General features: G+C 51.4%; 1 protein-coding gene across 1 annotated transcript in view; it reads right to left on the bottom strand.

The window, feature by feature from the left end:
* SHANK3 (SH3 and multiple ankyrin repeat domains 3) overlaps window positions 1-27,066 on the bottom strand; it is a 259,036-nt gene that overhangs the window by 209,999 nt on the left and 21,971 nt on the right. Inside the window, exons 2-8 of the mRNA XM_032446652.1 lie at window positions 23,723-23,926; window positions 21,220-21,291; window positions 13,876-13,984; window positions 5,237-5,388; window positions 4,559-4,726; window positions 3,846-3,962; window positions 2,547-2,624 (exon numbers count right to left, since the gene is read on the bottom strand). Coding sequence (XP_032302543.1) covers window positions 2,547-2,624; window positions 3,846-3,962; window positions 4,559-4,726; window positions 5,237-5,388; window positions 13,876-13,984; window positions 21,220-21,291; window positions 23,723-23,926 — 900 coding nt within the window. The remainder of the gene's footprint in view (window positions 1-2,546; window positions 2,625-3,845; window positions 3,963-4,558; window positions 4,727-5,236; window positions 5,389-13,875; window positions 13,985-21,219; window positions 21,292-23,722; window positions 23,927-27,066) is intronic.

The following is a 27,066-nucleotide window of genomic DNA, read 5'->3' as shown; positions in this document are numbered from 1 at the left end:
AGGCTGCCCAGGGCCTGTCCACAGCCATGGGCACCTCCAGGGATGGGGCACCCATGTGCACACCGTTACCTCATGGCCACTGGGACTCCAAAGTCCTTCTTGGCAGAGCTGCTCTCAAGGAGTTCTCCCACCCTGTGCCCACAGCTGGGACTGCCCCAGTCCAACACCTGTGCTTTGCCCTGTTGAACCTCATCAGGTTCTTGTTGGACCATTTTTGAGCCTGTCCAGGTCCCTCTGGATGGATTTCTTCCTTCAACTGCATCACCTGCGCCGCTCAGCTTGGTGCTAGGGTACATCCTGAGGGTACATCCAACCCCACTGTCTGCCTCATTGATAAGGACACTGCAGAGCACCACTCCCAAGGACGGAGGTATCAGCTCTGGCCCAGGACAACAGTAAGTTGCAGAGTGCCAGGAGGTGACGCTCAGCCCTCACCTCCACATCCCCCTCTGAAGCTGCCACACCGAGGGGCCACTCTGCTCTCCTGCCCCAGCACGGATCGTGTCCATCAGCCTCATGGAAGATAACTGGAGAGATTACAACTTCCAAACCCTCCTAATTAGTCGGTGCCATCTCAGGTCATCTCAGGCCACTGACACCAAGCTATCTGATTAATGGTAACAAGGAAATTAACACGAGGTATGTGCAGTAAACAGACTAAATAGCTCTGCAGAAGCAGAAGTCTTTATGTGAGCTCCCGGCAGCCACAGAGCTGCTCTGGCCAGCACTCCCTGCCTCACGCTGGCTTGGTTTACTCTGCTGTGCTGAAATTCAGCCTGAGAGTGGTAGCACCCCATTACCATGGCTACACAAAGACGACGCATAAGAAAGTGCGAGACTTTGCAGTGGGCAGCAACTTAACAAGATGCTGCAATCTTCAGCAAGCAACGTAAGCAGAGGCAGAGAGCTTCTCTTTGAAAGCTGGGAGCTGATGGGAAACGTCACGCTGGTATCAAAATCGGATTCGGATCAGGTTATGCTGCTGACAGGAAACAAACCGATTGGGTTACCAAGCACATTTCTCATTCTCTGGAAGACAAACTTCCAATTAGTCACACTACTTCAAAAAGAGGCAAGTGCTGCTTTTCCCTCATTAGGGCTCTGCAGGACGTGCGCAAGTCAGAGCTGCAGCCATTGGCTCCCTCCAGCCACCACCTCCACATCTTGCAAATGCCCAAAGCAAAAAGGTTGGAATCGAGAGGTGGAGAAAGGACAAAAGTTCAACTCCTTCAACGAGGAGGAAGCGGATTCCTGGAAGGAGTCCTTCCCTGGAAATAAATAGTTTCACATTACGCAGATGAGCGATCAGTTCCCAGAAGCAAAGCTCCTCTAAGAGCCACAGCCCCACTGCCTCCATCTGAATGAGCCCAGCCTGCACACAGCGCTCTGTTTGTCCTTCCAGGACCATCCAAGCCAACACGTAGCAGAGTGTAAGCAACATGGCCTCATTCTTCATACTGAAATTCCGCCTAAGAATTTAAGCATTCCTATATGGGGAGCCTCAGACCCAGACGCAGCACTCCAGACAGGGCTTCACAAGGGCAGAGCAGAAAGGGACAGTCCCCTCCCTGTCCCTGCTGACCACCCCTCTGCTGCTGGAGCCCAGGATCCCATTTGCTTTCCAAGCTCCAAGAGCACAGTGCTGGTTCCTGTTCAGTTCTTCATCCACCAGGACCCTCAGGTCCTTCTCTGCAGGGCTGCTCTCAAGGTCTGCTCCTAATACCGGCGTCTCCAACAGCCATGAGTCATTTGTACACACGATGGAGGAAAGCGCACACTTAAGTTGTGCATTCTTGTTTCAGGACTGCTCGTTGAGTTTGTATTAAAACACGCTTCATTCAAGAAAGACAGGGAGCTGTTGGAGAGGGTCCAGAGGAGGCCACAAAGATGCTCAGAGGCTGCAGCACCTCCCTACAAAGACAGGCTGAGGGAGCTGGGCTTGTTCAGCATGGAGAAGAGAAGAGAAGGCTGCGGGGTGAGCTCAGTGCAGCCTGCCAGGGGAGTCAACTCTTTCAAAGGGCAGATAATAGCAGGACAAGGGGAAATGGTTTGAAGTAGAAGGAGGGCAGGTTGAGGTTGGATGTCAGGGGGAAGTTCTTTACTGTGACAGTGGGGAGATGATAGAACAGGCTGCCTAACTTCTGTTTTCAGTTTATTCACAGCAAGTTTATGAGCAGCAAAGTTGTCCTAGATGGCAATAACTCCTCCTTTCCACCTCCATTACGCACAGGTTACACAAGCAGAGCTCTTTCAAATCTCCCACCACAACAGCAGCCTCACAGCCCCTCCCACACACAACACTTTGCTCCCTCTTGCTCCACCAAGAAGGCCAGGGCCAGAACAGGCACCCTGAATGCACAGCTTTGTTCCTGAAGCTTCAGCCTACACACAGGGTCGTCCCAGAGGCCACCCCAGCACTTCTTGGGGCCCCACAGGGCTCTGTGTTAGGGCAGCGTGGTCAGATTGTGGTTGGACTTGATGATCTTTAAGGTCTTTTTCCAACCTGAGCAGCTCTATAACTCTATGACTGGTGCTCACTGCCTCACCTGGAACGCTGTCTGGCTGTTGTAGTTGCGGATCTCTTTGCTCGCACCACGGAAGAGGAGAACCCGAGCGCAGCTCTCCTGGAAAGGAGGAAAGGAGAGACTGATCAGCACTATGGACAACAAAGGAGACAACAAAGAGGCAAACCACCTTGTGTCACTGAGCTTGGAAAGCCTCCTTCGGAGACAGAAAGGGATGCATAAGGATGCTGAGCCCCCATGGCGTGGTCACCCCCAGCTCTGAGCTGACCAAGCCACCATCTGCGTGCCAACCACAGCAGTAATGCCCAGAATTCAGCCCAGAAACACAGCTGTGAGGCACAGAGACCACCACACGCTCCCAGGTACTGCTCCCTCCTACAGCCTTTTCTTGCTTTTGTTTTGAATGCTCTGTGCTTCTACGCTGTTAATCCCCATTTATGGGCCCCGTACTCTTCAGCCCCCCATTGGTCAGGCACTCACGCACCCATGTATGAGAGTCCTGAGCGAGCAGAGTGCACCTATTCCCTAAAAAGCCACAGATCAATTTCCGTACACCATCCCACATTACAAATCACAACAGCATTCAATTCTTAACACTTGACATCTCAGAAACACAAACCCATTTACAGTGAAACCCACACAGGCAACATATGAAACCTCAAGGAAGGAGCAAAACCCACATGAAAAGCACTTGGATGCTGACTTCTACATCTGGGAGAGACCAGTGGGTCTGGAAGGTCAGAGAGGGCTCCACCACCACCCCCCTCCCATCATTTATCTGGAACTGAGGCCACACAGAACTCAAAACAGAAACGACGCCCTGCATTACAGGAGCAGCCTTCTTTAAAATCCAGATTGGTAATAAGATGTTATGGGCTTTTGTGCCACGACAGCTGCAGGTCCTGCCCCAAAAGCCCCACATGAGGCAGGTGCTCTCCTCAATGTTAAATGAGGGCACCTGGGCCCAGTGTGTGTGTGCTCCCCAGGCAGACAAACTGCCCCCTTCCTACCAGCGATGGGGGTTTGCTGCACGTGGTGGGAAGAAGGAATGGGAACCAGAGGAACCATTAGGGAGCAGCTCAGGTGGTAAATCAGTAAAAACACCCTGGAATAAACCACGGATCTTGATAAATCCAAAATCAGACTGGTGCCACCAGCAGCACCTCGCCCTGGGCAGAGCGTGGGGAGAATCCAGAAGGACTCTGTTAGGTCTTGGGGCTGTAACCGCCCTGAGAATGTGCCTCAGCCTGACGCTGTGCCCTTGGGCAGGTTCCTTGTCTGTGCTTTCTGAGTCCTCGTGCTCCAAATCACACATTGTACCTGGTTATAGAGAGCACAGATGTGAAGAGCGGTGTTTCCTGAGGCGTTCTGCGCAGTCATGTCAGCGCCGTAGAAGAGAAGATGCTCCAGGTGCTGAACGTGGCCATAGCGACATGCCTGCAAGAGGGGGATAAAAACTGAGAAACAGAACGAGGGGGAAGCAGGAAAATGATAAACCTCATAGAAACCTTCCCCCTCTTCTAGATTCAGGACAGATTCAGATTGGATGTTAGAATCATAGAATGGCTTGGATTGAAAAGGACCTCAAAGATCATCTCATTCCAACCCCCTGCTGTGTGCAGGGTCGCCAACCAGCAGCCCAGGCTGCCCAGAGCCACATCCAGCCTGGCCTTGAATGCTGCAGGGATGGGGCTTCCAAAACATTTCTCTCCAAAAGAGAGGCCAGGTGCTGGAATCGGTGATTCTATGGTTCTATGGTTCCTCTGCCACATCCACTTATTAATGTGCCAAACAGGGGCTGGTAGAACTCTGGTTTTGTACCCAAGACACCTCAGGTGTTGGCCCAAGATCCCAAAGAGTTGCCCTGCGGCAGCTGAGGCAGCCCAAGTGTGAGGCCTGCAGTGGGGCAAAGCTGAACCCCACAGGCAAACCCCCGAGCAGGAACACATCCCCCTGCTGGCCATGCAGCCCCCACCACCCACCAGCACCCTGTGTCCTGCAGGCCCAGCAGACTTCATCCATATCCACCTCACCTGGTGGATCTCCTGCCAGCCGTTCTCATCCACACAGCCCAGCCTGGCGTAGTCGTGCAGCAATAGCTCGCAGCAGTAGGGATCCCCTCCCACCATGGCACTGTGGTACAGCGGTGTCAGCCCCCGGCTGTCCTTGTAGTCAGGGGAGGCCCCCAGGTCCAGCAATGTCTGCAGGAAAACCATAGAATTATTAACATTGCTAAAGACCAGTAAGATCATCAAGTCTCACCAGCACTGGGATGTGGGACTCAGCAGTACTGGGATGTGGACTCACCAGCACTGGGATGTGGACTCACCANACTGGGATGTGGACTCACCAGCACTGGGATGTGGACTCACCAACACTGGGATGTGGGACTCACCAGCAATGGGATGTGGACTCACCAGTACTGGGATGTGGGACTCACCAGTACTGGGATGTGGACTCACCAGCAATGGGATGTGGGACTCACCAACACTGGGATGTGGACTCACCAGCACTGGGATGTGGACTCACCAACACTGGGATGTGGGACTCACCAGCACTGGGATGTGGGCTCACCAGCACTGGGATGTGGGACTCACCAGTACTGGGATGTGGGACTCACCAGCACTGGGATGTGGGACTCACCAGCACTGGGATGTGGGACTCACCAGCACTGGGATGTGGGACTCACCAGCACTGGGATGTGGACTCACCAGCAGCGCCGCGTGGTTGCGGCAGCGCACAGCTTTGTGGAGCGCCGTCATCCCCTCCCGTGTGCGGAAGTCCAGATGTGCTCCCCCGTTCCTGAGGGCTTTGATCATCTCGGTGCTGAGCTCCAGCTGAGCCGCCGCCGTCAGGGGACACTCTGCAGAGCACCAAGAAGCAGAAGTGAGAACTGCGGGCACTGCCACGTCTGCTGCCCACCTCCAGCACTGCAGGAGGTTCCCATGCTGACAAGGGAGCTGCAAACAGCCCTGTCAGCTCCTGCTGTTGGACACCAGCTGATCTTCTACAGCACCGTGCATAGAATCATAGAGCCGTAGACTCACTGAGGTTGGAAAAGACCTTTAAAATCACCAATCCAACCCCCCATCCCACTGACCCCATGTGCCCCATCCCTGTGCTCACCCAACACCCCCAGGGATGGGGACTCCCCCCTGCCCTGGGCAGCTGTGCAGTGCTGACCGCTCTTTGGAGCACAGCTTGGTCCCCATCTCCACCCTGACCCTCCCAGCACCATCAGCCCATCCCCTCCCGACCCATCTTGGTTGCCAACCAACACCCCCAGGTCCTTCTCCCCCTGCAGTTTTCAGCCCCTGCCCCACACCCGCAGCACTGCGTGGTTGGTGCGACCCACATGCAGGACCTGGCACCAGACACTTGGCCATATTGAAGCTCATCCCACTGGCACACAGAAGGCCTGGCCATGGGCTGCAGACTGCCCACCAGTTTAACATGGTTGTGGGATGAGAGCTTGGAGGAGAGGGAAAGGAACACGCTCGCAGTTTAACGAATGGCAGAAACACCATTGGTGTCTCTTAGGCTGCAGGAAAGGACACATCTGTGCACAGCATTTGTGCAAAGGGTAAGAGAAGAACAAGGTGAAAAAGAGTACCCTTGTTCAGTTCCTCTCTGTAACAAGGTGTGGAGAAGGACTGCTGTTGTGGAGGGCAACGCACAGCTCTACACCACCACATCACTGCCAGCATCCATGGAGCTGTCCTGAGCCCTTCTGCACACAGCTGCCCTGCAGCCGGTCCTCACCCCATTGTATCACCAGCAGCAAACCCCAAGCATGGGCTGCTCATCCCCAAGGGCCTCCATGCAACACCCCTCTCCCTGATAACAATACAGAGCCCACAGCAACAATGCAGACAAGAAAGTGCTTTGCTGGGGAGGCCAGAAGGGGAATGGGTTCAGGCCCAGAGAACCCACAGAAGTTCCTTTGTACTGCACTGCTGCAGAGTTCTTCCTACCCTTCTTTCCTGTGCCTATGTTCTCTCTTTGTTTTGGTAGGAGAAGCTGAGGATGAAGAGCACGTGTTAATTGCACCCGAAGCATTCTGGCAACCCTCATGTGTTCACTTCTGTGCAAGCAGCGAATCCCAGCACAGCTGCATTGTGAACAACGACAGATCCGTGCTCCTGCACCCTGAGCACACACAGCCCCAGTACCAGGGATGCTCCCATCGGCACCGGCCCCATTCCCTATAAGCCACAATCCACACTGCTGCACACAGCCAACAAAGTGCCTTTGTGAATGCAGCCATCTCTCCAACAAGGCATGAGCAGCTCTGCTGGGATGATCACACAATCATGAACTGCAGGGGCTGGAAGGGGCTAAAGCAATCATTGAGTCCAACCCCTCTACAAAAGCAGGAGCCCTGCAATAGGTCACACAGGTCAGCATCCAGACAGGCCTTGGATATCCCCATAGGAGGAGACTCCATAATGACCCATTAACACCTTCTGCAGGGATATTCTTTTCCCTGGGTCAAGAGGTGAAGGAAAAAAGCCTCACAGAAACTGAGAAGGGGTGAATTGCTTTTATACTGCAAAGTCACTGAGACAGCAACGCTGCAGTTTTCAACAGCATTCAGGCTGGGAGGAAGGAACTGCATGGTTCATGTCCAGCTTCTCTCCCACCAGGACCCCCAAGTCCTTCTCCGCAGGGCTGCTCTCCAGGAGATCTTCCCCCGGTCTGTACAAACACCTGGGATCGCCCCGACCCAAAGCAGCGCCTGCACTTGGCCTTATGGAACCTCTTTAGTTTCACACGGCCCCACTTCTCCAGCCTGTCCGGGTCCCTCTGGATGGTTCCCTTCCCTCCAACGCACCGACTGCACCGCTCAGCTCGGTGTCACCTGCCAGCGCTGAGCTGCACTCGATGCCATCGTCTGTCACTGATGGAGACCTGAAGAGCTGCAGCCCCAAGGCTGAGCCCTGAGGGATGTGACCGGCCCCCACCGTGACACAGAGCCATTGATCGCAGCCCTTTGGCTGCATCCATCCAGCCAATTCCTAATCCTCTGAACAGCCCATCCTTCAAACCCACACCTCTCCAATTCAGAGAGCAGACTGTTCTGCGGGCCAGTGCCAAAGGCCGTGCAGAAGTGCAAGTAGATGCCATCCATTGTCCTTCCCCCACCCACCGAAGCCATCACTCCATCACAGAAGGCCGCCAGGCTGGTCAGGCACCATCTGCCCTTGGGGAAGCCGTGCTGGCTGTATCAAAAGCTTCAGCTGCAGAAATATGGCGCTTCCAAAACCTTGTGCGTATGGTCCCCCTCCACTCTTACAGGAGGACACTGAACAAAGGGCGCTTGCAGTTACCCAAACTTCTGAAGGCCCGGCCACGTGGAGAGGAACATTTGGTTTTGGGGGCTATTTGCAGTACCTCTGTCAGACTTACCCCAGAGACCCAGCAGATAAAAATGCACAGCTAATAGCAATGCTGTTTTGACTAAAAAAAGAATAGATTTACTACAGTGATTTTGCAAGGGATAGATGAGAAATTAAAAATAGAAAAAGCTGCAGTGCATAAGTGCTATCTTTGCTAAATATCAAGAGCTGGAAATATGGCCATTTATTTATTCCATCTCTTGAAACCTTCGCTGGAGTGCTGCCCACATTATCGTCATTCTGCTGATAGACCTGAAAGCTCTGGGTTAAAAATTCAATATAGGAATATTCTCATCGATGAAAGGACAAAGGTTTTCAAAGATCAGGGGTTTTCAGGCATCCAGGAGAGGGGACGTTTGGCTTCGCAGCTATTGAGACTTTAAGTAAAGCAATGCAGCGGCAGCGCTTAACTCAAGGCATCAGAATGAATAATTATTGAGACTTCCCACTTCAGCATTTGATGTACGCTGCCTTCAGCTCAGCCTGAGCAAAATGGGAAAGGCAGCATCCAGATGGGGGGTGGAGGAGTCAGAGCTCACTGCACAGCACCAGAACTCAGGGGCAGCATCTGAGGAGGAAGGGGGGACCGTGGCCAGAAAGGATGGAAGTGTCTGGAATTACCACTTCCAGCCCTCAATGAAATGCTTTAACTGTTGGTATGGCACTGAAGTGGTCAGGCAGTTGGAGTTGGTGGCCTTTGTGGGTCCCTTCCCCCTGGTCTATTCTATTTTATCACGATCCTACACATACGGGGCACCAAACCAAACCACACCAACACAACACGACTGCCTGCTGATACAGTCATGGGACCACATAGTGCTGCGCTCACACCACCACAGGCATCCCCACACCCTCTCCATCTTTCATCCAGAAGCTCTGGAAACTCCAGTTTAGTCAATAATCAGTTGTGAAGACTCCTCAGGAGGAAAGCAGGACTGCCAAGCAGGAGTTTCATTGGGATATGGTTCCCTCTTCTCAGGCATGGATCTTTTCCAACTGTATGAGTAGAAACACCAGGTTAAGCTGGATGCACTCTGCTTTCCCTCCTACAAAAGGAAAGGAGCAGTCCTGAACAATAAATGTGATTTGGTGGCCAATGGAAGGAACTGGACTAGAAGTGGCTGAGTGGGACCACGTGCCCTTCACCATCAGCTGGAAGAAGAACCAGAGCCCAGACCACACTGTGCCTCAGCACGGAGCCATGTGTGTCTCAGCAGAATAGGTGAGGACAGGCCACCGTTGTCCTCTGGTGTTGGGTGAGTTTGTGAAATTGAAGAGCAGAGATTTGACAGTAATGGGACATGAGGACATTGCTGGAGAGCTGATGGACAGAGAAGTTCATGAGCTCATCCCAGAGACCCCTTCAGACCCATAAGAAGGAAAAGACGATGCGCAGAAAATGCTGGAAGGGAATCGCCAGCCACAGGATGGGAGCAAAACTGAGAAGGTTGGGTTTGGGGAACACTGGACCGTGCTAGAGGATTTTCACAGTCAACAACCTGCACTTCACAGAGAGGTGAGATAATGATCCTGGCTGAGGCTTAAGTAGAACAATTAGAAAGACATTAAATCAAGAACACTAGAGAAACAATTCCAAAGAGGGAAACGCTGCACAAATGCACCATGTCAGAAGTAATTAAGCCCGTTTGATAAAGAATGAGAGGAAGATTTTTCTTCCTCTTTGTTCATTTTGAAGCACGAGGAGACTGGATAACAGGAAAAAGGATGAGGACTGCTTATAGTGGTAATAAGAAGTTTGACATCATTGTCATTACTGGAACTTACAGACAATTACACCATTTTAGAATACGAAGAATGCCTGATTGCTATGAGAATGGGAATGTACTGAGTGGGCAAGGAGGCCCACAGAAAGAGCTCACATTAAAATCCCATCATCTGTTATATGGCCACCAATGGCTTAGAACAGGGCCTCAGGTTTGCAACAAAAACACATCTACTAAACACTTTCCTGTTGTTTAATCAGCATGGGACAGCACGGGAAGATGGGAGTCCCAACCAGATGGGGGAATACCTGATGCCTCCCATGGGAATGAACCAAGGGAAATCAGATCTATTGTAGGAAACACAGGAAGCTTAAAATCAAAAAGCAAAAGGTGTCTGAGAGTTCTTGAAGAAGAAAGGATAAGGCTCCATAAATGGAAGAGGAGAACCACTGCTGTGTGCCCAGGTCAGCAGCAGTTACAACACCAGCTCTAACAACAGGACGTGACGAAATAGTGATCAGTATGAACTGAGAATTAGGAAATGAGGGACAGGAACTAATGACACAGAAGTAAAGACAACCACATTTGTCATGGCAAAGCGCTGTCAGAGAGGGGTCTCATTGCTGTTGTTTAAATCAGAGAACACCAAGGGATTTCCCAGGCCCTGCACACACTCATCGAATAGGCAGGCAGTGTATAATTGCTAATAAATACAGGAAGCAAAATGACCAATGGTTATTGTTAACTTTACTGCTGAGGAAATTATATTTTCCTTTCCATTACCAAAATGGGATTTCTGACATAAGCGACCTGCACTGGGAGAAGATGTTTACTTCTAGAAAATGAGGTATATCATCCTTCTTAACTTCTTAACTTCTTAACATCCCTCTTAACTTCCCCCTGAAGACCTTTCTGGGCCAATAAAGTTAAATTAGAATACATTTTCAAGTACTGGGACATCCGAAAAGATGGGAAGAGTAGCAGCGTTGGGACAAGACACAAAAAGGGGTGAGTAAGATGATCCATGCCCCAAGAAGCCAGAAAAATAACTCCAGTCCTGGGAACATGCTGGGAAATGTATATAGAATTTAACTGACACGGGACTGAAGAATATCTGTGTCGCTCATATTGACCCATCAGGTTTTACAGTAAGCAGGTCCTGCTGCTCACACGTAACCCCCCTTCTTCTAAGATAGCAGATAGCTGCATTGATGTGAGGCTCATGTGCAGCCCTATCTGGTGTGAAAAACAAGCAGCACGACATGTCAGCTCCACGTCCTTCCGATGAACTGCAGTCCAGGTGAGGAGAAGCAACCAGGGCGGTTGGTGCTGAAGGGGCTCTCCAAGGTGCTGGACTTGGCCGTTTCCATCACTTATCTTGAAGTAAACGTAAATCTCTGATCAGATCTATAAGTGACACAAAGCTGGGATGATTACGGAGAGTAGTCAGGGCTGGGCAGTGCAGAATCAGAAGCAAAAGCCGTGTCAATCCCATGGGATCCATCTGAGCTCAGTGAATGTGACGTGTGGGGGAGGAGATGTGCTGCCCTGCAGCCTCTGGTCGTGGCTCTGCAAAACGCTCCTGGGGAGAGGCTGGCAGCCCTGCAGGGAGCAGCATGATCCCACATCACCACTTCCATCTGCAGCCAGATGCACATGGAAGTCAATGGGAACAGAAGCAGCCCCACCAAAGCAAAGCTCCCAAGCAAAGAACTCTTTTGTGGTTTGCTGTGGCTCAGGTGACTCAGATCATGGCGCGACAGAGTCTGATCCAGTAACATGTGTGGGTCCTCCCCAGTGAGGCCACTGCCACAGGACACGGACAGCAGGGATATGCAGGGGAGCAATGCACAGCAGTGTGCCTGGTGTCTGCCTTCCAGCTGACCTCTTGGAAATGGAGCAGTGATGTGGGAGCCTCAAAACTGGTGGGAAAACAAGAGAAAATGTCTTCCAGTGGAAGGCTGAAGGAGTTTGGCCTCTCTTTAATTGGAGGAAGCAAGATTAAATGTTGATTTGATTACTGTGTATAAATACATTCATGTGAAAACATACCAGGTACTAAAGTGCTCTTTAATCCAGAAGATAAAGTGTAACGACAGCTGGAAGCTGTAGCATACAAATTTAAATAAGACACGAATCTTAAACAGCGAGGGTGATTAACCAAACAAGGAAGGAACAGCACGGATCCTCTGCTCCCTGAATCAGGATTGATGACTTTCTGGAAAATATGTTCCAGCGTTGTTCAGTGCGTTCAGTGCACACACACACAGGGCGACGAGGATCCCCTGTGGCACAGGAGGTCAGGTTGGGTGGTGGAACAGCTCCATCTGCTCTTAAATCCCAGAAAGCCACTGATACTGAACAGCAGTTCCATGTCATCCTGTCACGCTCACAAAACAGACCACGGAGCAAGAAACAACTGTGTGTTTTTGCACAAGAATTAGGGCTCCAAGTGAGGCGTCCTGGGCTCCCTCTGCCCCAGCGTTATTTTCACATCCAGTTTTGCTGTCAGTTCTGAACTGGAATCAGATGACTGTTCGGATCAGGTGCTTTTCTGTTGTTGTTTTTGGTTTTTTATTCATCATTCTTCGCCCTCTATATTTAACAGATTCTTCTCAGTACATGTGAGCCTGTTCCTATAAGCCTCCAACCTTCTGTGTTCCATAAACACTTAGATGTTAAACTGAGGGGCATGGTTTAGTGGGGAATATCGGTGATAGCCGGGCGGTTGGACTGGATGATCTTGGAGGTCTTTTCCAGCCCTGGTGATTCTATGATTCTATGAAATAACATCAGATCTGAAGCTTTTGTAGCTCTACTAATGGGGCTTTGAGCAGCCTGACCTGCTGGGAGGTGTCCCCGTCTGTGGCAGAGGGTTGGAACTGGATGGGCTTTAAGGTCTCCTCCAAAACAAACCATTCTATGATCTCCTTGAGCACACTGCACTCTACAATACAACACACGTCGTAAAGCTGGATCGGCTTTAGAAGAACAGAGGGCTTCCTTTTAAAGGAATGTCCCTCCAAATGCTTGAAAGTCCTTGGGCTAAAATGAAAACCAAATAGAGCTGATCTGCTTGGGCATGCTCCGAGGCAGACAGTGATCACACTCCTATTCTGCTAATGGTTTATTTGCCATAGGAGCAGTTGCCCATCAGGACCAGACAGAGTGGCTACACCAGTAAATGAAACACAACAAACACTGCTGGCTGAGTTTGAGTGGTTCTGTCAGTTTGGCTGAGTCAGATTTCACCTTTCCAGCCCAGGAGCTGGCAGAGGCCAAGAGCCATCCCAAGGGGCAGTCTGGGTACAGCCCCATTGCCGGGCAGGACAGGAGAGGTTAACAGTGTGCCCAACACCACGCCATGCCCATTGACGGCAGTGCAGAACAGGAGCTCCTCCTGCAGAGATAGCCAGAGCTTCAGGACCAACCTGAGGAGCCTTCCAGATGAACCAGAAACACAGAAAATTAATCATCAGATTGGCACCTGCTCATGACTTGGAAACGTGCCCATCATTCACAAGCAGAAGTCCAACTCTGTACTAAAAGATCGTAAAAATCATTGCTTGAAAACGGAAATAACTAAAGCAGCATCACCTCTCTCAGAACAAGACCATGAGAGCCCTCAGCCAGGACAAGGGACAGATCACCCCATCCAAAGACACAGGAGGTTGATTTTCACTCTTTGCACCGTGGAGCCAGCAGGAAACCCAACAGCCCGCGCTCCAAACCCTGACCTCATTAAGGAGAGGAGAGAATTAAAAGACAACGCTGAGGACCCCAGAAGCCAGGATTTTATTTCTTGGCCTCGAAAACATTTCTTCAGCCTCCTGACTGCTTCACAAAGAGACCCCCATTCCCTCAACACGCCAGCCCCAGAGACTGCCCCATCCTCCCCAGGACCCCATCTGAAAGATGCACAGCCCCACAGCTGTCGCGTTTCATCTCTCATTCCCAGACTATGCATCTTTCTCACCCCACACAGTATCTTCTGCCAACGGCCTTCTGCAACTTTATGTACTAAAAACCTCCAAGACCAAAGAATACACTACTAAGAAATCCAGCTCACATACATACCAATGTTCCAAACCTTTCCCTTCAGACAACCCATCATTTGCTGTACCCACCAAGAACAACCACTGCCCAGATTCCCACTGTCTCCCCTGGACACTTTCTCCCCCAGCTCTGCTCTGCCATCCCCCCCCTTTCTCAAGAGGCCAATCTCACCTCCAGTATCTGGGTCGTGGAAGTTGGGGTCCAGTCCTTTCTCCAGCAGTCTGCAGACTTTCTCCGTGTTCAGCATCTGCACGTATTCCATGAACTTCTTCAGGTTTGCCTGCAGCCGTGACATCCCAGGAAGACACACAACACACAGCATTAACACCCCGATACGAGGAAAGAAGCCGCCAGAGGAATCCCCTTTTGGATAGCTACACCTGATGCACACATCGTTTAATACATTTCCAGGCTCTAGAAATTACTGCTCTGCCAGGCAGGCCAACAGGACTGAACACACTCCTTTCACACACGCTTCCAGCTCTGCTCTGCAGACCTTTGGGTCACATCCCCCATGCTCCTCCCAGCAGCCATTCAGCAGACGATGCCACCCTCAACCCAACAGTCAATGCCCCGCACACGATAACAGCAGCCTGGGAACTGCTCATCCCTTCAGATTCATGCTGTCAGAGCTGAGCCCACATCAGCATGACGTCAACTTTTAATGATAGTTTCTGCATTTTGCAAGAAACTGAAGAAAACGTGCACGAGCAAAAGGAGAATGCAGAGGGAGGCAGCCCCGACTCCTGGATACGATTCTCCCATTGCTGATGTTCATCATCACAGCCCCATGCACCACACGGGTTCTAATGGGGCCACGTATGGAATTTCCCTTTGGGGGAAATCAATTGCTATCCTGTATTTCCAAGCATTCCAAAGTTCATCTACCCAAGGTCTCAGACCAAATCCATAGCAAAGCTTCAACAATAATTTGTCAAGCAAATGGACTTGAGCAGTTAAATCACAAACAGAAAATCATTCCCTTCCACCAGGTACCACCTTCTATGTGCTGTGTGCCCCAGAAGTGCAGCTCGAGGCCTGACCTGATACAGATATAATTGAACCAATTGTTCCACTCGAGTTAAGCATTGCCCTGACCGTGGGGAGACAGAGACCCCCTTTTCTAAACACACATCCATGGAAAGCACTCTGCTGCACCTCAGGGATCTCTCCAGCACTCTGCCAACAGGCAGAGGTGAGAGATAACAGAAACGGGATTAAGCAAAGGAATGGGAGATTGCTGATTGAGATGTCCTGGTCAGTGCACGCCTCAAACCTTCACATCAAGATCCCCTCGTACTGCACAGCCTCTCCCATACCTGCCATTGCAGCCCGGTGCCTCCAGCACTGGGACGCCCCATGGGACCCCAGCTCAGAGCCCGGGGCAGAGCCTGTGGGACAGCCCCAGAGCACATTGAGCAGCCTCAGCCCTACACTGGGGTGCAGCCCTTCAACTGTGGGACTGTACATGCAGTCCGGCTGCTCTGGGCACAGAGACCCGTTCCCCACAGTGCAGCTAAATTGTTCAACTACCACTGGAATCAGTACCAACATCAGGACTGCAGCACAGGGCTGAGCAGAGAGGTGAAGAACTCAAGAGCTGCAGGGCCGCCATGGGGAGCTGTAGGGCCAGGAGGAGCTGTAGGGCCAATATGAGGGGACTGTAGGGACGCAGGGACATAAGCTGTAGAGCTGCCATGAAAAGCTGTAAGGTCACTGTGAGGGAGATGTAGGGTCACCATGAGGAGCTGCAGGGCCATGAGGGAGCTATAGGGCTGCCAGGAGGGAGCTGAAGGAGATATAGGGCTGCCAGGAGGAGGCTGTAGGGTCCTGAGGAGCTGTAGAGCCACTATGAGGCAGCTCTAAGGCCACTATGAGGGACCTGTAGGCCAGCTGTGAGAGATGTGGAGCTGTAGGACCACCATAAGGAGTTGTAGGACCAACATGAGGGGCGGTAGGGTTGCCATGAGAGAGCTGTAGGGCTACCATGAGGACCTTTAGGGCCATGCAAAGCTGTAGGGCCAACATGAGGAGCTGTAGGGTCACCATGAGGAGCTGTAGGGCCAAAAGGAGCTGTAGAGCAGCCATGAGGGAGCTGTAGGGCTACCATGAGGAACTGTGGGGTCACAAGGAGCTGTGGGGCAGTCATTAGAGAGCTGCAGGGCCACCATGGTGGAGCTGTAGGGCAGCCATGAGGGAGCTGTAGAGAAATGAGGAACTATAGGACCACCATAAGGAACTGTAGGGCCAATGTGAGGGGCTGTAGGGCTGCCACGAGGAGCTGTAGGGTGCCATGAGGAGCTGTAGGGATGCCATGGGGAGCTTTAGGCTGCCATGAGGCCTTCCCTCAGCCTTCTCTGCTCCAAAACAAACCAAGGACCCTCAGCTGCTCCTCACGTCCCTTCCCCCTCAGACCCTCCCCCCTCTCTGCAGCCCTCATTTGGACATTCTCTAATAGCTTTATGTCTCCATCCTGGCTTTACTGTGTGTCAATAAGGCTTCGGTCCCACTAAGGCTATTTCCCAGTTAAAAAACACAACCCTTAAAACCTGAGTTTGGAGTCTGACAGCTGATGCTGAAGGCAGCACTTGGGAGCATTCTGATCACCATATTGATTGAACGACTCTTCTGCCAATAGCCACGAATTGGAGCACGCTCCTCCTGCTCCGTTCAGAACCAGAACAAACCATCCCTGGCTCTGGAAATCAACTCAAATCTATAAATATGTCACAGCCGCGTCCCATGCTGGGCCCATTATAACCACTTTTCACAGAAGCAAATGCTGGTATTTACATTCTCCCGTGTTGGTTTTTCAACTTATGCTGCATAAAAAAGCTTTCCTATCAGATTGTTTTTCATTTCAATTTAGCTGGAAACACAGAACGTTCTCCTTTTTCATTTGGACTGATTCACTCAAAGCCGAAAGATTTGAGAGCTGAGGGAGCGCGGAAGCTTGTTTTTCTCCCCCAATCTATGAATAAAACCCTGGTGGGAAAGGAATGAGATCTCATTATTCTAAGAACTAGAGGATTTGGGGCAAGGTTTTCCAATGTATTGAGGTGACCAGAAACGAAGAGAGAGAGCAAATGTCAGACTCCCGCTGAAATCAAGGGGAGCTCAGCAATGCTTGAACCGCTCAGGCAGGTGTGCATCTCACCAGACAGTTATTTTCTGGCACTTAAATACCTTTGGGAGTTTGTAATGGGAACCAGTGATACAAACCCAATCTCCCCTTGTTTAAAACATCAGTCAGCTTTAAGTACAAAAGATACGTACTGATAGATTGACTTCTCCTTTTCTGTACCCAGCACACTCGAGGAACGTTCACTGAAGTGGTAAAGACACGATTTAAAATGTTACTTTGCTTTAATTTTAACTGAATTGCAGCTTCTGCCCAAAAATAGTTTGGTACGAATCAAAATATTAAAAGAAACGTCAGGAGCCAATAAAGGCAGCGCATCCTGTTTCCTACATGTAAGAAGTGAAACCTAAATGCATGTATATAAAGCTATTGACTCCTGGTACATCTTCCCATGAGCAGAAGCAATGTATTAATGAAGATCAGGGCGATCAGTGCGTGGGGATGGATGACCTGACTGGCACAATAGAAATTTTCTCTGGGCAGATAAAAGGCAAGACTCAGCAATAACTCATCCAATGAAACCAGCCCAGCGTAGGGCAGCCCCTGGCTGAGCACAAGGGTGTTTCACATCTCTACCTCCCAACCCCTTGGCATGGAAGAGCTGTGTGAAGGTTGGGCACAAGTGGGAGCCTCCCACCCCAACCCCACGACCACTGCAGCCTCATTCTAACCTCTGCAGTAGATCTGTGCTCATCACCTGCATCTCCAGAGAAAGCTCATGGAGAAGAAGCTGGTGTGAAGGAACAAGCTTTTCTCACCGGCTTTCCTAGCTTGAAATGAAATGAAAGAAAATTAACGAGACATTCTTCTTGCAGAGAAATTATTCTAACTGCTGCTGGCTGCTCAGCCTGGGCTGAGTGCAGGGAGAGCTGCTGGGACCCACTGTGAGCACAGGGAGACAAACAGCCCTGCACAGCAGGTGCGTGCTGATGCTTCCTGCCATTTCAGTATCAAAGCAAGGTGAATGTTTCCCCAGGGCCCGCTCTGCTCCTAACAGCAGCTAAGATGAAGAAAAACCACCTGCCATCCACAGCATGGCAGATGCCACATGGTCATGATGCCTATGGGAGGCAGGAAGCCACTGACCTCCTCCCTGCTATGGTTGCTTTACAAGCTTTTGCCCAGGCAGCAGCAAGCAGACTTCCTCACAGAAATGCCTGTTAATCCATTTCATTGCACACACAAAGAATCTCTACATGCCATCTCTGAGGCTCAGAGCTTCTCCAGTCCCACCTGAAGCACTCCCATATTTAATGGGACCAAGGGCAGCAGGGAGATGCTGTGGGTTGAGGACCAGGGAGCAGAGGTGAACACAGCGTAAGGAGCAGGGTCAGCACCCCAGAGTGCTGCTCTGAGAGCACGAGCTCAGCCTAAACCCAGCGGTGCTCAGGTAATGCCAGCAGCCAGGCTGCAGGCACAGCACATTGCTCCAGGAGTTACCTGTACAGCTGCTCATCTGCTCAAGGCACTTCCCTGCCAGCCCTTCCACCATCCAGCACTTCCTGCTGGTGTTAACGAGCTCCTTTGTCTCTCCAATCGGATTTTCAGGCCTATGACAATATTTTAGATGGGACTGCAAACTATTCAGCTCCACGGTACTGTGACCATAATGGGAGCTCCCAGGCTGCGCTCACACAGCTCCACCACCACACTGGACACATTGGAGCCCATCTCCTCCTGGAGAACATAGGATCACCGCCATTCAGGTTGGAAAAGAGCTCTGGGATCCCCAATCCAACCCCACCCCGTCCCACTGTCCATGTCCCCAAGTGCCCCATCCCCGTAGTCATTGAACACCCCCATGGATGGGGACTCCCCACTGCCCTGGGCAACTGTGCAATGTTTGACCTTCCTTGGAGGACAGGTTGGTCCCCATCTCCACCCTGACCCTCCCCAGTGCAGTGTGAGACCATCCCTTCTCATTGGTGCTTTACTCTCATTTGGGGGAGCTCATTAGGTGCAGGCTGACTGCACTTAGGGCTGGAGCAAAAGGGGACGGGGGGACGGGAGGGGGCTGTGCCCTCTGTTCTGCCCTCGGGACATCAGCATGGAGAAGAGATGGGTGTGGGGAGAAATCCCTGTGACCTGAAGGATCAGCTCAACAGGAGCAGAGCAGCTTTGTACACAGGCAGAGCACGATGGGACACAGGGGAATGGTTTTAAATTTAAAAAGAGGAGATTTCCCCCTCAAATCTGACCTCAATCCTTCACCCTGAGGCGGTGCAGCGCTGGCACTGCTGCCCAGAGCTGTGTGTGCCCCATCCCTGGAGGTGCCCAAGGCCGTGGATGGGCGCTGGGCAGCCTGAGCTGGGGGGCACCCAGCCCATGGCAGGGGTGGGACTGGGGGTCCCTTCAACCCAACCACTCTCTGATCCTACAGTAACATCTTGCACACAGCACAGCCTGAGGAGCAGTCCCGCCGTCCCATCAGACCCAAAGCTCATTCTTTACAGCACTTTTAATTACTGAATCTCAGGGAAAAAAAAGACAATAAATAAATAAAGAAGCAGTACAAAAAGAACAGCATTTCACTGCCCAGGAGATAAGGCTTCATTACAGCTAACATGGAAACAATCCCACCCTTGCTCAGCCAAGCACCGGGGAGGAGCAGAGCTCTGCTGGCCCCAGGAGCACCGCAGCTCCGGGAGAACATCAGCATCCTCCTGATGGAGGCCAATGGGAGCGGGGCCGCGCGCCTCCCTCGGATGCCATCCTTCGGTAGCAAGGGACAGCTTAAAAGTAAAGAAACGACTTGAAGGAGATTTGTTATTTTAAGCAGACATTAAAGCGCAGAGATTAAGTGAATATTTCATAGAGCACACTTCTGGCTCCCGCACACTCCTGGGGATGCCCCAGCCCTCCCTGTAGGAAGCGCGGCTCCCACTGGCAGGGCTCAGCAGTGATTCATGTTTCCTGGCGCCAGGGAGATGCTGAGCGCTTTCCAGATCTGCTGCCTGGATATTCTTATGCCACAAGACAGAAACCTCACGACTTTCATCTTCATGAGTCAGATCTGAGCCCTGGCTGCATTTTGTTCCTCCTTTCTGCTGCTCTGCTAAAGGAAGACAGAGGACGTGTTTCTTCCCATGAAGGTTTTAACCTTTGCAGTAGGTCAAGCCCTTTGGGACAAAGTTTTTTCTTTCCCCTCCTGTGTTCTGCCTGTGGCTCTACCCAGCTCTGCTCTTCATGGAGAGCTTACAGCCCCCTCCTGCCTGCCTCACAGAGCGCACATGAGCAGGAGCCAGCAGTGAACAGCCCTACAGCAGGAGCAGCTCTGCGTCCTACATCCTTCTTAACAAGAACCCCAGAGCCTCCTGGCACTTTCCTCCACTGCACAAGGCACCCCAGGAGACCTCCGCAGCTCCGCTCCCTGCCCTGAGCCCCATTTCCCCATGGGATCCCCCCAAAAATGGTCTGCATTTGGTGGGTGCTGAGGGTGTCCTCCCACCCACAGCCACACCAATGCTGCCCACCTCGCTCCTCCTGCTCCACTGCTGGCCCTGGTCTCCCAGGAACCAACGCCATCCCCACAAGCCCCGTGCTGTAGGGCACAATTATCAATGACAACCAAAATCCTGTGCAGGTCCCAGACCTCCCCAAACTCACTGCTCTTGGTTTCTTAGATGAGAAATGATGTCATGGTGCTGCTGCAGCTGGCTGGTAAGGAGCAATGCAGGAGAGCATCCACCCAACCACTGCGTGCCCAGAACCCCAGTGCCCCAGCCCCACAGAGCCTGTTATCCACACTTCCCCAGCCCCACAGAGCCCATCACTCCCCACGCCTGCCAGCTGTACCACCAGGGCTATCTCCAGCCATTAATCTTTATACATTCCTCCATCACTGGCCACGGTGCCTGGAGCAGCAGACCAACAATACTCACTGCCCCACATAAAGTCCTGACCCCCACACACGGTTACAGCCACAGCACGGCCATGCCCTTGCACAAGGCAGAGGTGTGCAGCAGCCCCTGAGTGGGAGAACAGCACGCTGCTCAATGTGCACACTGTGCTCCCAGGCATTCCATCACCCACCCAGGGCAGAGAACACAACAAAGCTGATCTTCAGCCGGCCCACTGTGTGCTCCCTGCACTGCCCTGCACGCAGTTACCCCCCCAGACCTCCGGTGGAGCAGTGCCCACCATGCACCCACCACAACACACACACTGCACTGCTCAGTGCAGTCCTTCCACCCACACCGAGCCAAAACCACCCCAGCTTTGGCCACACCAGCAGCTCACAGGAGGGATGTGAGCTCTGGTGAGTGAGGAAGGCTGAACCCCACCATGGTGCCCTCATGGACCCATCAGGATGGACCACTGGTGCTGTGCATGCAACCAGGGCTCTGTGCTCACAGGCTCAACTCCAGCCTTACCTTGGTATGGAGCTTGGCAAACTGCTTGTCATCCAGTAAAGGCTGGGTGTACACACGCCGCTTGTACCGGAACTGCAAGAGGGAGAATGTCAGACATGAGATGCCCAAAGCCCACTCAGCATCAGTTTGCTCTGCAGTGAGAGCCTCAGTCTAACTCTGAACACAACAGAACAGGATCCACTGCTCTCCTCCATCTCAAGTTGAAAGTGACCCACAAGGATCCTCAAGCCCAACTCATACACATTACACTCAAACCCTGGGGTACCCACAGACTGACATCAGTCCCTATGAAGCCCACACAGACTTATTCACGTGTCCTACAGATTCCTTACAGCACAGATCCCAAATGGAGCACCATGAAGAACAAACCCAGGTCCTCCCCAGTGGCTGTTGCCTTTGTGCAGGCATCTCCATAGGGCAGAATTATCATCTCCAAGAGGAGGCTGGATTTGATTAGCTTTTCTTCAATTGCATTCTGAGATTGTGGCCTGCTATGAACTTAATCCATCGCCAGCATCCCATTATTTCAGCCAGAACTGACACCAAGTTATCTTTGGGCTGGAGTTACCTTTGAATGCTGGCAATACATTACCACATTTTCAGCCTGCTGTGGGAGCCCTTGTGTTCCAGAACTCATTATAAACAAGAAATCCTGGGCAGGTGTGTCCTCACACCACTTTTTTCAATCATTCCCAGCTAAAAGCTGCCCATCCCACTGATGTACCAGTGTTGGCCCCTTGCAGGTGTTGCCAGGGCTCCTCTTCACCCCCGCACCAAACCGGGGTGCAACCAGCTGCAATCCCAGCTGCACAGCCGGGGATGGGGCAGGTCGCATGGGGAAGGCAGGCGGTGTCACTGTGATGTGACAGCACACAGTGCCACCCAGGGGCAAGGCAAAACTGCACCAGGGGAGAGCAGAGCTGCGTGACGCCATCAGCTGCTCTGAGCCTCTGCACAGCAATCCTGCCACCTCCGCATGCAGCTCGGAGGGCTCATTTATTGTATGGGCTCAGGAAACCTCAATGGGAGCAGCATGGGATGGGTGCCCCAGTCTTTTGGTTTTTCAACATATTTCTCATGTGCTCAGATAGAATGCTGCCATTCTATCAGGTTAAGAACTAAAATGACCCGTGACAAATATCCATGTCAGGTCTGCTTTGAGACTGAGAGACATTAAGTGTGGATATGATGCTGAACCCTACAAAACAAAGGGCTAAAGCCTACGGGAGGAACATCAAGGAACTGACTACCTCATTGGTTTATTTGCAAGCATTCCTCATGCTTTTGCAAACGTTTTAGTCTATATTTGACATTGGTTTGCTAAGAAACTGTGCAGAATTTTCTTTCCAAATTAGTTGGGATTAGTTATAATAACAGCATTCACGCTTGCAGTTGTAAGAGTTCATGCAGCTTAAGTGTGTAATGCTTCCTAAGTAGGCTCTGAGGGTAAATTATAGCACAGGATCCCTGAACCAGAGGTCTCCCTGCAGGTACCCAAAGTTCCATACAGCCAGTGGGGAGTCAGCAGAGCCCACAAACTGCTCCTTGTCACCCTGTGGTACACACAGCCCACTCAGCCCCACACCAAAATCTGTATTGAACGTCAGTAGAGGAATTCCATTCAATTAAGTCCCAGTTAATTTTCTGGAAAGGAATATAATATAGAATGAAACCTAGCATTTATCCTCCGTGCTGACTACATGAATGAGGTCTGTACAGGAACGGTCGCCGATGTAAAAGCACAGTGTTCCCTTCCAGTCTCTACAGTAATTGTGAATTAAATTTAAAGAAAAAACCCTCACCCCGAGCGTGGTGACGCACTGGAACAGGTTGCCCAAGGAGGCTGTGGGTGCCCCATCCCTGCAGGCATTCAAGGCCAGGCTGGATGTGGCTCTGGGCAGCCTGGGCTGCTGGTTGGTGATCCTGCACACAGCAGGGGGTTGGGATGGGATGAGAACTGTGGTCTTTTCCAACCCAGGCCACGCTGTGATTCTATGATTCTATGAAATTAAATGTAAAACTAAAGTAAAAAAATACCAAACTCAACCCCTTCAGCCTCATTTCCAAAGACCTTCCCGTGCTTTTCCCTCTGTACCTACAGCTTGCCCTCCCTAACTCCAATTCCTCATGTCAGTTATCTGCCAGTATAAGGAGATGTGACCAGCGTGCTCAGGAGGCAGAATCAGAACCTCAGAGCCACAGCCAACGTCACAGAGCTCCACAAGCAGCTAAAACTGGAGCTCAGAGGCCTCTCCTAAGCTTTCCCTCAGTGGATTCTCTGCGAGTAAACACACACCCACAGAAATCTCTGCACTTCATCCTGATGGGAAATGGGGGGAAATAGGGGTGGGTGGGAGGGGGCTCCATTTCTGTGCTGCTTTTAGAAGCTATAAAAGAAGGGATGCGACGAATACTATGCGCTTGTGTGTATACATATCTATAGATGTACACAGATACACATACATATATACTTATAAATTTATGTATTAAAATAGACGGCTACCTCCAGGTAGGGGACGGGAGTGTCGGGATTCAGGGGGTACTCCCGCAGCAGGCGCTCCTCGTCCAGGAACTTCCCTGCTCTGCCATTGAAGGCCGGCTGGAAGAGCCCGTAGTTGAGCACATCCTTCAGGCTGTGGTTGAGGGTGCACAGAATGCGCTGCTTGGAGGCCCACACGGGAACGTCCGGATTCAACCGCAGACACTTCTGTGGAGAGACAGAGGGCAATGAGAGCTGCTGCACATTGCAGGGATGCAGAGAGAGCAGGAGGATGAGAGGGGAATGCCACCACCTCTGCAGTGTCAGTCGGTAAAAGGGGGAGGAAGAGGCAGGGAATGAAGTGTTTAAAATCAGAGGACATGCTGGCACACAGGTCAGCTCACAACAGCAGGGCCCCAGCAGTGGTCTCAGCTTCCCCTCCCAGGTCCCATTGTCTCTATTTTGGCCCTTGATTTCTTGTTATGATTAATTTGGTTTTCCTCCTTCTTTGCTCTTGGACTTGCTGATCTCAGAGGACTTTTCCAACCCTTATGACTCTGTGATCACTCCCAGAACAGGAGACCGGAGACGCACGCAGTGTCCAAGGGGCAGGTCCAGCATGGAGTCACACAATTACATAACCATAGTTTTGTTCATAGAGGCTTTGAAGAGTTGTTGCCTGACCACAGACACCTGCTTGGCTTCCCAAGCAGAAACACAGCCCAGTCATCACCCCTCCAAGCACACAGAAGCTCTTCCAATGGGCTCTGACAGACCTGCAGTGCTGGAGCCCCCACCACCACACCACACATCCCGGGGACTGGCACTCACCCCAGTTATCAGAGGTAACTGCACGTCCTCACTCCTTCCATCAGCCTCATCCATCATAACTCATTACCACCATGCCCACTAAGCCACTTGGGGACGTGATCAGTGAGCACGGTGGGGATGGGTTGGACTTGGTGACCTTAGAGGTCTCTTCCAACCTTAATTACTCCACAATTCTATGATTTCCAGCTCCGGAGCCCTGGGGCTTGCTTAGGTCTCAGAAGCATCTCTATGGTTTTGGGAATTAAACAGGCACCGCTTTAAAACATTAAACAGATTTGCCTAGAGAAAAGCAAATGGTCGTGCTGAGGCACAGGATGGGAGGCAGCAGAGAGCCAGTGCTGCGCTGCATAGTGCCCACAAAACTCACTGTGCAACACAAGCAGCAGCCACTGAGCTGATGTTACGGCTCACTTTTCTCAGGAAAGGATAACTTGCACTTGGCAGCGCACATTTGTACTGCAAGCAGAGGTCAGCGTTATCTATTTCATCGCTGACCGCATCAGCGTGGTGGTGTGCTTATCAATTATTGCTTGTCCTACAGCAGGTGCTAATGAGGAGGTGGCTGCTTGCTGGTGTGAGACAACAGGAGCCCAAAACCCGAGAGATGCCAAAGAGAAGCAGAATATGCATCATTCTTTTGGGAACTCTAAATGAAAAAACACTGTCTGCCTTCCTACTTCGTCTCCAGCTCTCTTCCTCACTGTCAGATGATGCCATTCAGTATAAAACTGTATGACTAATGGAAAAAAAAATAAGTTACAGACATGCACATGTGGACAAGAACAAGATGTGGATGAAGGAACATCCCGGCACAAAGTTCACTGAATCTTACCCTGAACTTTTTACTGTACAAACATATTCTGGAGAGTATTAACATTCCATATGAAGGAGAGAAAACAGCTTCCATCCTGCAACATGTTTTGTTCATCAGTGTCAGAAATCGGAAAAAAGGAAGCACCTGCTTTGGAGTTAGGTCAAAAGGCTGCAGTCCTTTGTGGCCATAATCCCGTTACTTCAGTGTATCTTAAAGCTCTGTTTCTCAAAATACCACCAAACACATTAAACTGAATTAAACCCATCAGAATTCCTGCAACCAAGCACGCTTTTTGCAGTCCATGATGCAGCACATCCAATCCAGGAGCAATCCAACAGACGACACTAATCCCACCAGTCTCTGCTGGCAAGCTGCAGAGATCTCCCCGTGCAGCCTCAGCTCTGAAGTCTGGCCTGGATCCACAGGAGACAGCTGCTCTGTGCTCACTTTGCTCGGGCAGACACTGCAGCAAGGGTTCCTCTGTCCTGTTGCATGGGGACACATTGGTTCTCACTATCACAGAGGGGACAGCCCTGGCAGCTTCCACAGCAGAACCTGGCTGACCTTGGTGGAGCAGGAAGGGTTCAGTTGCACTGACCCGGCCCCATCAGGACAGGAACACCAAGCTTGGACACCAGGGCAGCTCTTCAGCCCCGTGCTCTTCTCCTGCAGGATGCTGAGCAGGAGGGATCAGGGCAAGCACACAGGGCACCACAGATTCCACACTGCACTGGGGCACGGGCTGCAGGCAGCTGCAGCATGAGCCACTCACTTTGGTTTGCTGTACAATTATAAGTGCTGATCATAACCATCAAAGCCTTTGGAACAAGTCCTGAAAGAAAACAATGCAGTTCCTCAACTTTTAGACAGCGTGGATGACTCCTTCCTGAAGGAAGAAAGAGCTCATTGCTCCAGCTTCAATCCTCTGCAGTGCACAGGATGACAGACAAGATCTATTCAGGAGCCACCCCGCAATAACGACAATAAAGAACAACCCCTTAACAGCAAAGAAGACAAAAATTTTTCATCAAAGTGCACAAAAATGAGAGAGAATTGAAAGGAAATTAAAAGCAGCAGCTGAAAAGGTGATGTGCTTGCAGGCAGCAGGTAGCATATTTCATAATATCACATCAGAAGCTCTGAGCAAATGTATGGCGAAAATGGAAAAACGGCCCTGAAGAGGCCCCCAGAGAAAGACGTAGCGGCCAAAAAACAACAGAGCAGAGCAATCTATAGAAAGTGAAAGAATTCCTTTAGAAAATGGGAGTTGCCATTTTGGGATCAGAGCGGAGCACAACCCCAACAACTGCACGCACAATGACAACGGTGACAAAGCCATAGAACCTCAGGGACGCAGAGGGAGCAGGGAGCTGATGGAACGCGGGTGAGGCTGCGGTGCGGCTCATCCCAGGGTGGGACTCTCCTACTTCTCAAGTGTTTTCAGCATGGCTGCTGGCTGCCATAAGCCAGACTGCCCAAAACAATGCAGCAACCCTTCAGCCCTGCAACTGAGTGGGAAAATGGTGCACAAAGGTGAGGGAATGCTGCAGGTTTCTGACACAGGGTTGCTCAGCAGAGCCACACGTGCCCGTGCTGGGGCCTGAGCCAGAGCAATGGAGGCTGTTACACTGAAATTGGCAGCACACCCAGATCCTCTGCATCACGTGCTGGCCCGTCCGCCCTATCTGTTCAGGAAAAAACAGAAACAGGAAAAGTAAAGCTG

Source organism: Coturnix japonica, chromosome 1 (assembly GCF_001577835.2).
Source record: "Coturnix japonica isolate 7356 chromosome 1, Coturnix japonica 2.1, whole genome shotgun sequence".
Lineage (NCBI taxonomy): Eukaryota > Metazoa > Chordata > Aves > Galliformes > Phasianidae > Coturnix > Coturnix japonica.
The sequence above is the reverse complement of the archived record's forward strand: the minus strand, read 5'-3'. Positions and strand labels throughout refer to the sequence as shown.